The sequence below is a fragment of the Acomys minous genome (genome assembly GCF_964271855.1).
Source record: "Acomys minous genome assembly, chromosome: 1".
Taxonomy (NCBI): Eukaryota; Metazoa; Chordata; class Mammalia; order Rodentia; family Muridae; genus Acomys; species Acomys minous.
Window position 1 is genome coordinate 142,109,393 of NC_140483.1, and position 14,580 is coordinate 142,123,972.

Genomic DNA, 14,580 nt, shown 5'->3' on the forward strand with positions numbered 1-14,580 from the left:
TGCATGGCACCCCTTTATCTACAGAGTCAGCTCCCCAATCCTCACCAAATGACTCACACTGGCCTTGATCATGTATTCCACATTCCTGCCTCCAAATCCCAAATACCTGAGATTACAGGTGCACACCACCATGTTCTGCCGTGGTGAAGAGTTTACAGCGCAGAGGCAGGCTGGGTGCATCATGGTGCCTCCACACTACTGCCACTCAACTATGCAAAAACTGTTGATGAAGAACACAGGAGTGGGCAGTGACTCATCTGAGGAGGCTGAGGCAGGAGAACTGCTGTGAGTGCCAGGCTAGCCTGAGATACACAGTGAAACCTTTTCCTCCAGAGAACATAAGAAACACACATGGAATATAATCGTAGATGGAAAATGTCAGATTAAAGAATGGAGTTACAGTTGGTCTCAATTACATGTCAAAGTTTCAAAACAGACTCTTCTCACGGCTTAGGGATGCCCAAGCTCCAGGATTCAAGGCTTCAAATCTCAAGAAAATAAAATTTTTCTTCTTTGTTTTTTTTTTTTTTTTTTTTTAGTTTTTTGAGACAGGGTTTCTCTGTGTGGCCTTGCCTGTCCTGGACTCACTTTGTAGACCAGGCTGGCCTTGAACTCACAGCAATCCACCCGCCTCTGCCTCCCGAGTGCTGGGATTAAAGGCGTGTGCCAGCACCGCCCGGCTAATAAAATTTTTCTTTTCAAAAAAGGAAGAAACAAATTTCTTTATCTTTTTTTTTTTTCCTTTTTCTCAAGACAGGGTTTCTCTGTGTAGTCTTGGCTGGCCTGGACTCAATTTATAGAACAGGATGGCCTTAAACTCACAGAGATCCACCTGCCTCTGCCTCTCAAGTGCTGGGATTATAGGTGGTGGGACTTAATATTCTTGGGTGAAATATGTGCCTGACTAGAGAAAACCTGTTATTCTTTAGATTTCTTCCTGGTTAAGGGCTGGACCTTGAAGATGAGACTAGAATAGCACTGCCATGACTCACTGTTCTAGAATCTGCATGACCTTTGCTGTGTCGGCTTCAGAATGCCTTCTGGATTTGCCAATCTGTCTCAGCTGTCTTTGTAGACAAAATGACATGCCCTTATAATTGCATATAGTCTGGGGCTGGCTCAGCGGTTAAGAGCACTGACTGCTCTTCCAAAGGACCCGGGTTCAATTCCCAGCACCCACATGGCAGCTCACAACTGTCTATAATTCCGAGATCTGACACCCTCACACAGACATACATGCAGGCAAAACACCAGTGCACATAAAATAAAATAAAATAATTGCATATAGTCGGTATGTAGCAGCATGGATCATCCTTCCCTGACTTAATAAACGTTTGGATACTGAAAAGAAGGAGTCACTGGGATTGCATGGTTGGATTATGACGGAGCAGGCTAGTCTCAATTTATTGTTTTCCTCACCAAATTTGCTATTTAAAAATTTTTAGGCCTACCTTCATAACTAGAAAAAATTTATATATATATTAAAGATAGGAAGTTACAAAGAGATCTTAAAGCACAGAGAAATATTAGGATAACAATACTAAGTACTGAAAAGCAAAGATGTTTTGTATTAGTGTATGATCCAAAATACACAATAAAAGGAGGGTGGAGGTGAATACAGTGTTAGCCCTGACTGAGTTTAGAAGATGGAACCCATACAACACAATATTAACACTGGCCATGGCCAGGGGGGGACTATGGCTGCCTCCCCAGTACCCTGACAAGAATCCTTCCAGCGCAAGTGACTTTAAAACGTTTAATGCTAAGGTAAGTTTCTAGGCTAAAAAACATCATTCAAAGTGTAAGAGAGAGGATGTAGCATGTCTGAAAAGTTAATATGGAGTGTTCCAGAAAGTGTGGATGGGTCAGGACCACTGGCAGGATACAGTGACTTGCACTCAGTGGATGCTCTTCATGTGGAGCCCTTATCCTGAAGGAGGAAAAGCTTTAGGGGTGTGAGGCGAGAGATGGCTCGCTAGCTCAGAGCTCTAGAGGCCAGCGCCCAGCACCTGCCTGCAGCTCACAACTGCCTGTAACTTCAGCTCCAGGTGACTCAATGCTTTTTACTAGTCCCTGAAGGCATTGCCCCCCCCCCCACGAGTGAAATAAAATACCCTAATGGCTTTAGGAGTGGGGAAATTTATCTGTGGGCCATATCTATAAAGAAGGTGTGGTGGCACACGCCTTTAATCTCAGCACTAGGGAGGCAGAGACAGACAGATCTCTGTGAGTTTGAGGCCAGCTTGGTCTACAAAGAGAGTCCAGGACAGCCCGGAGAAACCCTTTCTTGAGAAAACAAAACAAAACAAAACAAAAAACCAAAAAGGTGTGGGTATAAGACCACCCCTCACCATGGTGCTGAGCCTGGGAGGTGGACAGGTCAGGGAGGAGGCTGTTCCACTCACTGCAGGAAACCTGTGCTCATGTAAACAATAGCAGGTCACACACTGGTAATTCCCAGCAGGCCCCACCAGCACAGGCTGGTCAGGTGGCTTGGCAAGGACACTTACATTCTGTGGAGGCCTCCTTCCCACGCCCCTCCCCTACCATGGACTGGGCTTCCAGGGAAGGCCGGGGAAATGGAGCAAAGAAAGCTGCAGGATGCTGAGGCTGTGGAGCGGGCAAGGTGGGCAGGAGCTGGGCAGAGCTGTGCTGGGACTCTGAGACAGTCCTTCCAACTCAAGCCAGAGAAGGGTCCTTAAGGGAGGAGCAGCGAGTGTGGTGGCAAGGGCTGTGTGGAGCTGACTGGACCTGCATGAGCGAGGACAAAGAGGGGGTACAGGCGTTAGCAACAGGTCGAGCACCAGAGCTGAGCCTGTGGATCCAAACCAGGGTAACATGATGGAAGGCCATGTGTGGGGTGTGGCTAGGAAGTTGGGTCATGTGTGTGTATGTGTGTGCATGTGTGTATGACTTGGGCAGAGTATGTGGGGTGTGTGTATTTGTGTGTACGTGCATGCATATATGTGCATGTATGTGTGTGTGCAAATGTGTGAGGGGGAATGTCTGTTTATATGTTTGAGTGTGTATGTATATATGTATGTATGTCTAAATATGCATGATTTGGGGGGAGTATGTGGGGTGGGGTGTGTGTATTTGTGTGCATGTGTATGTATGTATGTGTATATATCTGCATGTGCAAATGTGTGAGGGGGAGGGTCTGTTTATATTTATATGTGTTTAAGTATGTGTGTGTAAATGTGTGTGAGTGTATGTGTGAGTGTGTGTATATGTATGTGTGTTTCTGTGTGTATGTGAGTTGTTTGTTGTTCAGCAAGAGCCTGAATTGCTAGATCTGCCTTTTGTTGAAAAATCTGAGGCCAGGCCCTGTTCCCCACCTGCTTCTGTGATCTGTTAGAAATTACTTACACCAAAATAAGTAAATGAAAAAGCAAGGCTAAAATACATGGGACTAGAAAAGGCTAAGGCCCCATAATGTGGACTCCAGTCTTCAGGTTGTGAACGGATTCAGTATAAAATTTTCTTCCTCATCAATACTTTAGCCACGTTTTCTCTCCCCCAGTCAGAGCGAACAAATCCATTTTTCTCAGGTTTCAGTACCTTAGTGTGTGTTTCTTTTGCAATGTCAGCTCTCTCACACCCTCTCTCTGCCTGTGACCTAGGATCAACTCAGAGGCCACGCAGCACTGTCTTGGGGGTATCACCAAAGAGAGCAGCTTGGAGAGGATAAAGTCTGTGGTGACATGAGCTCAGATACAATTCAGCCATTTTGCCTTTTCCACTAAACCCTGTGGCTCACTGGGGCAGCACTCTGTTCATGAAAAGTGGGTGTGCCTAGAAAGGCACCAGCTACTGCAGAGTACTAAAGGGAGGCATACACACACGGACACACACACACACACACATACACAGACACACACACAGACACATACAAAGACATACACACATACACACACACACACACACACATACACAGACACACACACAGTGGCTTTACCACAGCCGAGACCAGCACTTCCCACTGGAGACAGATCTGATGACCCACAGCTTGGCTGCTTTTGGCTAGGGAGAGGCCCCAGTGAGGTGAATATGCTAGGCGTCACCACCATGCTCAGACTTCTCTTGCCTGAGGGCGTTAGTTCATGACTACAAGGAAGTCCCTGCCTATAAAAAACAGGGCCAGGAGGTTGCTGCTTTGGTGGTATAGCCCTGAACACCGCCCCCCCCACCACAACTCAGCTCTGAGGGGTGAACCTGTAGGCTGTATCTTGATTTTTAGGGAGGGTATTTCCTTACCAGGAGCATTAGCTTCCTCTGTTAGAAAATGAGAATAACACCTTGAAGACAAAGGAATAAATAAAATGACACATGCCCTCTGTTAAAGCAACACTGGTAAATAGAATGGGATTTTTTCCTCCCAGACAGGGTTTCTCTGTGTAGCCTCGGCTGTCCTGGATTCACTTGGTAGAGACCAGGCTGACCTCCAACTCACAGAGACCACCTGCCTTTGCCTCCCTGAGTGCAGGATGGGAGTCTTTGATGACAGACACTTATGAATGTCCTCTGTAAGCTGTGTCTTCCTTTGGCATTGTAATTATAGACATCTGTCCGTTTTCCTCCGATTGTTCTTGGCTTTCTGGAGGCCACTGTGTTGGTGAAGCACAAAATAAAGATGGAAATGTCCAAAAGCTGTAGAGAACACGCCTTCAGATTGCTCAAGGGCGGAGTTTTTGTTTTTTTTTTCTTACAGGACCCAGCCTCTGTGACTCAAAGTCAGCCGTGGATCAGGAGGATTGCACAGCCTTCTGCTTGCTTCCTCAGGAAGGAAGGATGGGGAGGGGCTGAGGTAGGGCAGCTCCAAACAGCTAAGCTAAGGCTCAGGAACTCACTCAAAGGAGTCAGGCAGAGTGGCACATGCTTATAACGCCAGCATTTGGCAAGCTGAAGCAAGGTGATCGCCATGAGTTTAAAGCCAGCCTGGGCTGCACAGTGAGACTGGAGCCAGCCTGGGCTACACAGTGAGACTGGAGCCAGCCTGGGCTACAAAGTAAGCAAGCAAACAAGCAGCCGACTCCATAAAGGTCTTTCTGTGTGTCGTGTGCGTCATATGTGTATGTGTGATGCAGGAAGTTTCCACGCATGCCCTGTGTCCAGCAGGGGTAGGATGCAAAGGTGGTCAGAGGAAAAGTCCGTACGCCTGACTGCTCCCTGAATCTCAGGCCAGGGCTCTCCATGAGATACCACCACCATGTTCCCCACCCCACAGGCAAAGCAATGCTAGGCCCAAACAGGCCTAGTCACGGGTACTGAAGCAAAGCTACAGAACCAAGAGCCTGAACCAAGTCTGGCACAGCCCAAGAGGCCGATGCGACTCCACACCATGCTTTTACAATCTTCACGTTTCCGTCAAACACACATACAGGAAAGGGGATCTCGTCTCATCTCTACTCTGAAGTTGGCTCTGACAACTGTGTCAACTCAGGCTATGACTGACAGAGTTGCCTGGCTGTGTGATGGTGGTGGGGTACGAGCTACAGTACGAGAGGGCAAAGAAACCCTCCAAAATCCTGCCCGAAGCGGGGTATGGTGGTGTGTGCCTGTAACCCCAGCACCTAGGAGGAAGAGGAAGAGGAGGAAGAGGAGGAAGAGGCAGGAAGCTCAGGAGTTCCACAACAGCCTCAACTGCACAGTGAATTCAAGGCCATCCTGGGCTACATGAGATATTGCCTCATAGCAACAACAACAGCAGCAGCAGCAGCAGCAGCAGCAGCAGCAACAAAGCTGCCCAAAAGCTGGGTGTGGTTGCACACGCCTTTAATCCCAGCATTTGGGAAGCAGAGGACAGCCAAGGCTACACTGAGAAACCCTGTCTCGAAAAACCAAAACAAAAAAAAAAAAAAAAAAAAGCTGCCCAAAGAGGCTAATGGCTATTCACAACAAGGAAAGGAACAGTTGTTATACAGGAGTGACAGCACATTAGTGTGTGAGCACTGTCACAGCAGTAATAGTATATACGTACTATTATGATAGCAATAGTATGTCTACGCTACTACAATAGCTCCAGCATGTGTGTGCATATAGTAATAACAGCGTGAGTGTGTTGGCAGAATACTACTACTATTTACTACTGTGATAGTGTTAGTACATATGCTATGATAGGTTAGTAACAGCATACGTGTGCTTGTAGGTACTATGATGACAACAATAGCATAAAGAATAGCATGCACACACACACATACCACACACACACACACTACACACACACCACACACACACACTACACACACACACCACACACACACTACACACACACACCACACACACACTACACACACCACACACACACACCACACACACACACACACCACACACACACACCACACACACACCACACACACACACTACACATACACCACACACACATTATTAGCGCAGCTACCATATACTAGGCCTGTGCGCCTAACATTACACTTTACAGCCCTTTTCCTAGTCATAAGCGTCCGTATATTTGCTCTCACTCACTCTGCAAATAACTACTGTGCCAGGCCAGACACTAAGGACACAGGTGACAAAAGAAATGGTCCCTACTCTTAAGGGCTAGTGGGTGGAGCCTGACAAGGACATGGTAACCAGAACACCACGTGACAGGTGTCCCTGCAGTATTTTGAAAGAGTGTCAAGCACCTACACTGAGTCTAGGTGGAAAAGTCCCCGATGTCATCCAAGGGGAAGCTGACAAGATGAGGTGACACGGGCCTTGACTTACAGAGAATCAGCGGGAATTTACCAGGTAAACAGAGGGACTTGAGACCCTCTTGCTAAAGCGTGGGCAGAAATGAGATGAGGATATGGGGGGACAAATCTAGGTAGCAGGCAAGAACCTGCCCAGTGGGTGGGATTTCATTTTAGAAAGTCCACTCAGACTACCGGGAACAGGTTCAGACACAGGCCTTGACAGGGGACCCTGGAGAGGAGGGTGCTAGGTTTTCTGACCTTCTCTTTTTGTTTTTGTTTTGTTTTTTGCGACAGGGTTTCTCTCTGTAGCCTTGGCTGTCCTGGACTCGCTTCATAGACCAGGCTGGCCTCAAACTCACAGAGATCTGCCTGCCTCTGCCTCCTGAGTGCTGGGATTAAAGGTGTGTGCCACCATGCCTGGCCGGTGGGTGCTGGGTTTTCTAGCTGAGAGAGCTAACAAACGGAACAGCAGTGAGGGAAGCTGGAATTTACATGCAGTTCAGTGGGTAAGAGGCCCAGGGCGGTGCCCAACTGTAGTAGAGACTGAGAAAGGGTGGGGGCGTGGCCCGCTGCTGTGGGAACAAGTGCGTACACAGGGCCATCCACCAAGGAAAGGAGAATTCCACAGACAAGTGTGTCAGGCTTGGGCATGTGAAGCACCCGGGCACTGTGGCCCATGAGGCACCTGGCCACAGCCCCGCCCTGGCTGACTGGCCTGTGAACTGCAGCTGTTGCACTTTAGACACTGAGGCTGTCCTGGGACCTGACTGATTAGCCGTGCTCCGTGCAGTGGCTGTGGGCTGGCCCATCCCCATGCCTAGTAGTCGTGTTTCCAGCCACAGCACAGTGGTGGGAGAAGGTGTGATTTCCCAGGCTTCTCCAGGTTGGGATGTTCTAGAACTGGAGATTTGAAAAAAACTTCACTTACAGTAAATCGTGATGGCCCATGTTTATTATCCCAGCGCTAGAGAGGCTGAGGGAGGCTTGAGAGCTTTGAGGTCAATTTAGGCTACACAGCAAGAATCTTCCTGTACCCAAATCCAAGGGTAAGAGATGGTAGCTTAATGGTAGAGTGCTTGGCTAGCATTCATAAGGTCCTGGATTCAAGCCCCAGTAAACACACACACACACACACACACACACACACACACACACACACGTACCAGTAAACACACACACATTCACATATACATGCACGCATGCACACATGCACACACACCAGTAAACACACATACCAGTAAACACACACACACATACACACATGCATGCCCACACCAGTAAATACACACATGCATGCTTGCACACACATGCACACACAAACCAGTAAACATACACACATACATGCACTCATGCATCAGTAAACATATACACACCAGTAAACACACACACACACACACACACACACACACACACACACACACACACACACACGCATGCAGCCTTGCACTTTCTCATCAACCCTTCTCACAACCCTGAGCAGGTGTTACTTCCTGAGATGTCCTAGGGATAACACAATGTTCTCCTGGGCCTGGCCATATGCAGACATTGTTCTAAGCATCTGAAGTATATGGATTGATTCAGCTAAGCCTCAGAGAATGCTAAGATGGGTATCATTTGTTCACCTCATTTGGTATGGAAGCTCAGGCAGGCCTGGCAACTTCCCCGAAGTCACCCATGGCTGAGACTTGAACTCAGGCAGCCTGGCCTCAGAGCCTGTGCTCCTGTCCTAACCAGTCCAACATCCCGTTCATTCCTGGTTCTGCTTCTTGGCAGAGGGCTCCTCCCACACCCCCAGCTCCAGGGGAGAGGCCTGGCTATCACATGTTTGGGTGTGTGGCAGGAGGCCAGCCCATGGGTACCTAGCTTGAGGTGCAGGATGGGCCCGTTCCCAGCCAGGGCGGCAGCAGGGGCGTCAGGAAGTGCAGGCGGGCTGCTGTGGAACTCCCAGCGTTTCATCTGGAGCTGCTGCAGCCAATACAGCATCACTTGCTTGGTGGCGGCCTGGGAAGCACAAGTGTTAGTCAGTAAGGTCGCAGACCGTCCGGCGGGGGGAAGCTGGGCACCAGGCCTGGCCCTCAGAGGTCACGGAACGGGTAGGAACCCTGTTCTGGCAGGAAAAGAAAAACCAGCACTTAGGGTCTGGATTCATTTCTTCAACACCACAGAAAAGAGTCAGGCTCTGGTTTCCTTAATGTCTCTGCCTCTGTTTCCTTGATTGTTCTGTGGTGACAATACTACCAATGTTATAGAGTGGTTATGGAGACAAACTAAAAAAAATAAAGTGCTCAACACAGTGCCTGGTAAATGCATTCCCTGGACAGAGAAAGAGAGGTGCCCGGAGGGAGGAAAGAGTTTCACATTGTGACCCCGAGAGACCCAGGGACAACCACTCTCCTTGAATGACATTTCCAAGTCCTTGGTGCCTTCCTGTGCGAGGGAGGCAATCTCCCTTTTGCAGGGATATACACCAACTCACGACTATGAATGGGGGCCGGAAAGCCACATACATACTGTGATGACGTGGTAGCACCCTGTACCACTCTAAACGAGTTAGCCGTTAACATCAGTCATTAGCATCCCAACTAATTGACTAAATTAGTTTTGACATCCAATAGCTTGCTGAATCTCCTAGGGAGAAGGCAAGAGTGACAGCCCTATTCTCACAGATAGAGATACAAGTGGTCCAGGTGTGCAGTGGCTAGGCTGGCCCCAGAAACTAGGTCTCCCAGGTGTGGAGCAGTGCTTTAACATACATTTTAAAGGCATGAGCTTTGGTGGGCACAGATGATGGGCAGCTGGCTGCAGTGGACAGTGAGCCTCAAGGCCAAAGGCCAAAGGCCATCAGAGCAAGCTCACTCTTTCAAGACGATGTGTGCCTTGGGTGGGGAGAGAGGTTGTCACAGTGAGCTTTAGCTGTCAACATGACACAAGCTAAGAGTCCCCTGGAGAAAGGTGACTTAATTGAAGAATTGTCGGGATCAGATTGGCCTATGGCCATGTCGGTGAGGCCTTTTTATTACTAATTGAGGTAGGAGGGCCCAGCCCACTGTGGGTGGTGCCATCCCTAGGCAGGCCCGTGGTTCTCAGCCTTCTTAATGCTGCGACCCTTTAATACAGTTCCTCGTGTTGTGGTGAGCCCCAACACAGTGGTTTCTGGTCTTTGTTCACAGGCTCTCAGCAGCACTGTCTTTTTCCTTTGCATGTCTTGTTAAGTGGTGCCATTTTGAAAAGCTCCTCTCCTCACCTGGAGGAGCTGGTCCCTCCTGTCGCTACACTGTCACTGTCCAAACTCTTCACAGGGTCTCCATAAGGCATTTAGCTATGCCTGACAGTTTTTCCCATCATACCTTGAGCAGTAGAGTCGAACAAGCCTGACTTGTTCCACACCCCAGAGTCTAGCACAGGGCCAGACATACGTGTATACTAATGGCGAGGTAAAAACCACGTGCTGAGAGGCCCTGTCCACAGAGCTTGTCTTGTGGAAGGAACACAAAACCTAAGGCCCACATGACTTCTGGCCTAGAAATCTGGATTTCCTTTTTTTTGTTTTTGTTTTTGTTTTTTTTCGAGACAGGGTTTCTCTGTGTAGGCTTGGCTGTCCTGGACTCACTTTGTAGACCAGCATGGCCTCAAACTCACAGTGATCTGCCTGCCTCTGCCTCCCGAGTGCTGGGATTAAAGGCGTGTGTCACCACTGCCTGGCCCTATTTCCATTATTTTTATGGCAAGCCCCAGCCTAGCCAACCAGCCACATCCTGCCAGGAAAAGAGAACTAAGGCCACATCTGTCTTTCCATGAAAGTGATAGGACACTTCCTCTTAACAGGACAGGAGTTCCAACCTTGGGCTCCATCACCCTGTGTGTGCATATTTGTGTATTCAAACGGCATTTACTAAGAATTCGCTAGTTCAGACATGCCTGGATGAACAATCTAGGCTGGTCAGTGAGCTTACATCGTTTCCTTCCTAACCCCTGCCCATGTCTGCATTTTACTCTCCTTGGCCAAAACACCAAGACGTCAATCAGATCCTGGCCTCAAAGAATGCAACCACAGTATCTTGACTGCTTCAGTACCAAGGAAGTAAGTTAAGGAAATTCAGTAGTTAGGCAGTATTCTTGGCATGAGGAAATCAAGCCCGGACTGGCCTTCAGGCACCACTAAAGTAAGGTTTTGATACAGCACTGGACGATTCCAAAAGTGGACCACATCATTGCAAATACCCAGCCATTCCCTTTTGCCTACGGTTCAGGTTCCTTATCCATAAAACGAATCCTTCACCCTTGCCTGTGGGAAGGCAATAAGGAAATGGTGTGATGGCTCTGTAGGAAAGCTCCAGGCCCTGGGCACACGATGGTGATCACTGTCCTGGTCCAGCTGACCATAAATTGGCCCCGAAAACTCGCTCGAACTGGAAAAGACAGGAAAGTTTCATTTACCTTGAGGGTAATCACCCGGCTGGGAGTCTTGATTTCAAAAGTGCCCTCCTCCTCAGCGTCCGCCTTGCAGTCAAACACCGCATTGGAGAGGTCGATGCTGTCCAAGGGGTTAACATCCTGCGCGGTGCGCGAATAATACAGGTGGCACTTCCTCTCGTCGTAGAAGAACCAGCGGCATTTCCAGCCCTTGATGGGTCCTTTGCCGCCAAACTTACTTAAATACCCACAGAGTTTCTTGGGGACCGTGTCTTGGGGCCTGGCACAGCCCTCCGAGTGCCCGGGGGGCACCACTTCGGGATCCCTGGCGGGGCTGGGAGGTTGTGTGGACTCGGAGGGAGAAGAGGTGCACTCGGGGGCGTCGCCCATCGTTGCTGGCCCGCTGCACAGGCCTGCCGCACCGGAATCTTGGCGAACCGGCGGGCGCCTGGATACCGACGGGCACCTGGCTGGGGCGGAGCCGGTCCAGCCCGGCCCCTAGAAGAAGGCGGAGAGCCCAGGCGGGCTGCGGAGTGACCGACTTGGACACCTGACTGCAAACCCAGATGCCAGCGGCAGGACCCGCCCCTATCACGCGAGGACCCGCCCCGACACCGCCTCTCGGTCCCGCCCACACATCGCACTTCCGGCTTTTCCACCGTGCTGTCAGCCATGTCAGCTGCGTCGTACTTGTGTGTGCGAGCGCTTCTGTTTAAGACAAGGTGGTTCTGGGGTGCTTAACCGTGGGAAGCATGCGGGAAGACACGCCAACCCCTGGCTGCGCGTCCGTGGGGTTCGCGTGGAAGCGAAGGAGGATGGCGTCCTCTACAGCACCCACCCTACGGGGTCCGCGCGAGCCCCGGTTGGTTGGCGCATCGCGCAGCCATTGGCTGAGTGCACGCGGGGCGGGGAGCTCGGTTTCTGGCGCTGCGGGGCGCAGCTCCCATCCCTAAAAAGCTTTGGAAGTTTTCCCAAGTCATCACCTTGGCCTCCACCTCCTGTGCTTCGGCTTGCATTTTCCTTATAGCTCCAGCCGCCTTGCCTCGGGCGTCCAGTACCCTGCGGGAACCTAGAACACAGTGAAAGGGCCGAGGACTCAACTAACTGCCTCGGTTTACTAATCCATGCGCTAGGGCTGAACCGTGTTCGGTTCACCTTTCTTCTGGGGCTTCTCGCCACTTCAACTCCTGTTACTTTAGCCCATCACCCCCAACTCCAGAACCACGTCATCCTTAAACACGTGTACGGTAAAGGGCATTAATGGAGTGGAGTATGTCAGTGGCGATCACTGAGTATCTGTGTGCTATTAAGATTCTGATTACCCAGTGTTGAGCGACTTGATCTACCAAGTTTTTTATTAATATATGAGAATAAGATAATGATAGACACAAGGTACCAGATAGTATGTTGTAGAGGAGTTTATTAAATGAGCGTGGGAAGGGGGGAGGGGTACCCCAGAAAGAGACAGAGAAAGGAAAAAGAGTAAGGGGGAGTACAGAGGGACCACGAGGAGGGTCTATTCTTTTGTATGGCCCAGGGCAGGGCCACGCCCCCGTGGCAGGTAAGCAATGACATCACAGGTAGGCGGACTGAAGCAGAATCAATAATTTTCTCTTGCACTCCAGGATTTATGGGAGAGCTAAGGGGCCTTCCTAGATTTGCAGAGGCCGCTAGGGGTTTGGTTTACTACATGGGAAAGGTTGCTATCAGCATTATCTTATAAATGCAGGGGGCCCTGTAATCCCAGCCGTTGGCTCTGTTTCTTAACAATTAGACTTTATTATACAACCTAACTATAGGGTGGGGGGAGGTTAAAGGGTAACAAGAATAAACCTTCAGGGTATCAGTTCCACAGGACGGATCCCTAGGTGTCTCCAGACCTGCACGCTGGTCGTCTCCCCAATCTGCACCCTCTTGGTCCGAACCTGCAGCCTTCTCTCCTCTCCGGCTGCATCTCTTTCTAGGGGCACAATAGCCGGTCTCTCCTCCAGCTCTCTCCTCCCATTAGGAACACAACAGCCCAGGTGGAGTCCCACGTCTATTTTCTGAATTCTGGACCCAGGATGGCTCCTCTTACAGATCCCAAGGTTAATCTTCACTGGGGTATCAGGGTGTTTCCAAGGGGCAAAGCCTGGGGCAAAGCCTGGGGCAAAGCCTGGGGCAAAAGCTGCCACTCTTCCATACCCTAGCTCTTAGGAGGCAGAGGCAGGCAGATCTCTGAGTTTGAGGCCAGCCTGGTCTACAAAGTGAGTCCAGGACAGCCAGGGCTACATAGAGAAGCCCTGTCTCAAAAAACAAAACAACACAACAACAACAACAATAATATAAATACATGCCAGGGATCTCTTAATTGGTTAGTTTATTTTCTCATCCCAAATCAACATTGGTTGTCATATTTAACTTTTCTGTTCATAATTCTACATTTTTTTATTTTCTTTCTCCTCCTCCTTCTTTTTCTCGAGACAGGATTTCTCTGTGTAGCCTTGGCTGTCCTGGACTCACTTTGCAGACGAGGCTGGCCTCAAACTCATAGCAATCTGCCTGCCTCTGCCTCACAAGTGCTCTGATTAAAGGCATGCAACACCACACCCGACATACATTTTTTTCTAATAAATCTCTCAATACTTTGTAAATTCCTATTCCAATAAAACCTTGATCTACACCTCTGTCCTTAGAGCTGTTTTGATAATATGGAGGAATGTCAACACAGAAGGTAGAAAGGAGTAAGTTTTCAGTAAATGGCAGCTGTAACCAAAGGCCAATACACTGGATATCAAAACAGTAAACAACCAAGAGGACAGTAGAGTGTTCAGCAGAATTCACACCAATGGAAAATCCTGCAGTATCTTGCTGGCCTCAGGCTTGCTATGTTGGCAAATATGATTTTCGATTCTGAACAGTCCTGTCATTGGCAGCAGCAGCCTGGGAGTTCTCTTAGACTTCTAGGGGCCTCTACACAGATGGAACTAAATCATTGGCTTTACTTCAGAAAAGAACTTGAGGCTGAACCAGTAAGAAGCAAAACTGGAGTTTATTTAAAAGGTATTCAGGAAACCAAGGCAGACCCCAGAGCATGGGTGTAGATGTCTCAAAAGTCCTCCTTCCTGTCTTAGCACTAGCCATATGAACTATTTTGGTGGCTTTAAGTCACATCTCAAAGGATTGCTGGGGAATTTTACTTTTGTCTTCCTTATAACAGAGATTATAGGGTGGCTCCAGAAGTACCTTGGAATTACAATCTAATAAGATAAAGCCAGGGGGAGGAGGTCCCCCTCAGTCACAGTAATAGGCGAGGGGAGTAAGGGGAAAATGGGAGGGAGGGAGGAATAGGAGGATACAAGAGAGGGGATAACCATTTAAATGTAATATGAATAAATTAATAAAAAAAAGATAAAGCCAGGATCCATTGGACAAAGAATTACACAAGGGAGTTAGGACATCTCTTACCTCAAAAGGGAATTCTAGTGAGATT

The 14,580-nt window shown here is 49.1% G+C and overlaps 1 protein-coding gene across 2 annotated transcripts in view; it reads right to left on the reverse strand.

Annotated features, from left to right (window-relative positions):
• Positions 1 to 12,364, reverse strand: part of TBC1D2 (TBC1 domain family member 2) — a 50,247-nt gene extending 37,883 nt beyond the window's left edge. For both annotated transcript variants that reach the window (XM_084784361.1, XM_084784360.1), the window contains exons 1-2: positions 11,133 to 12,364; positions 8,555 to 8,696 (exon numbers count right to left, since the gene is read on the reverse strand). In XM_084784361.1, the coding sequence (XP_084640487.1) occupies positions 8,555 to 8,696; positions 11,133 to 11,498 (508 nt within the window). In that variant the 5' untranslated portion in view covers positions 11,499 to 12,364. The remainder of the gene's footprint in view (positions 1 to 8,554; positions 8,697 to 11,132) is intronic.
• Between the last annotated feature and the right edge of the window lie 2,216 nt (positions 12,365 to 14,580).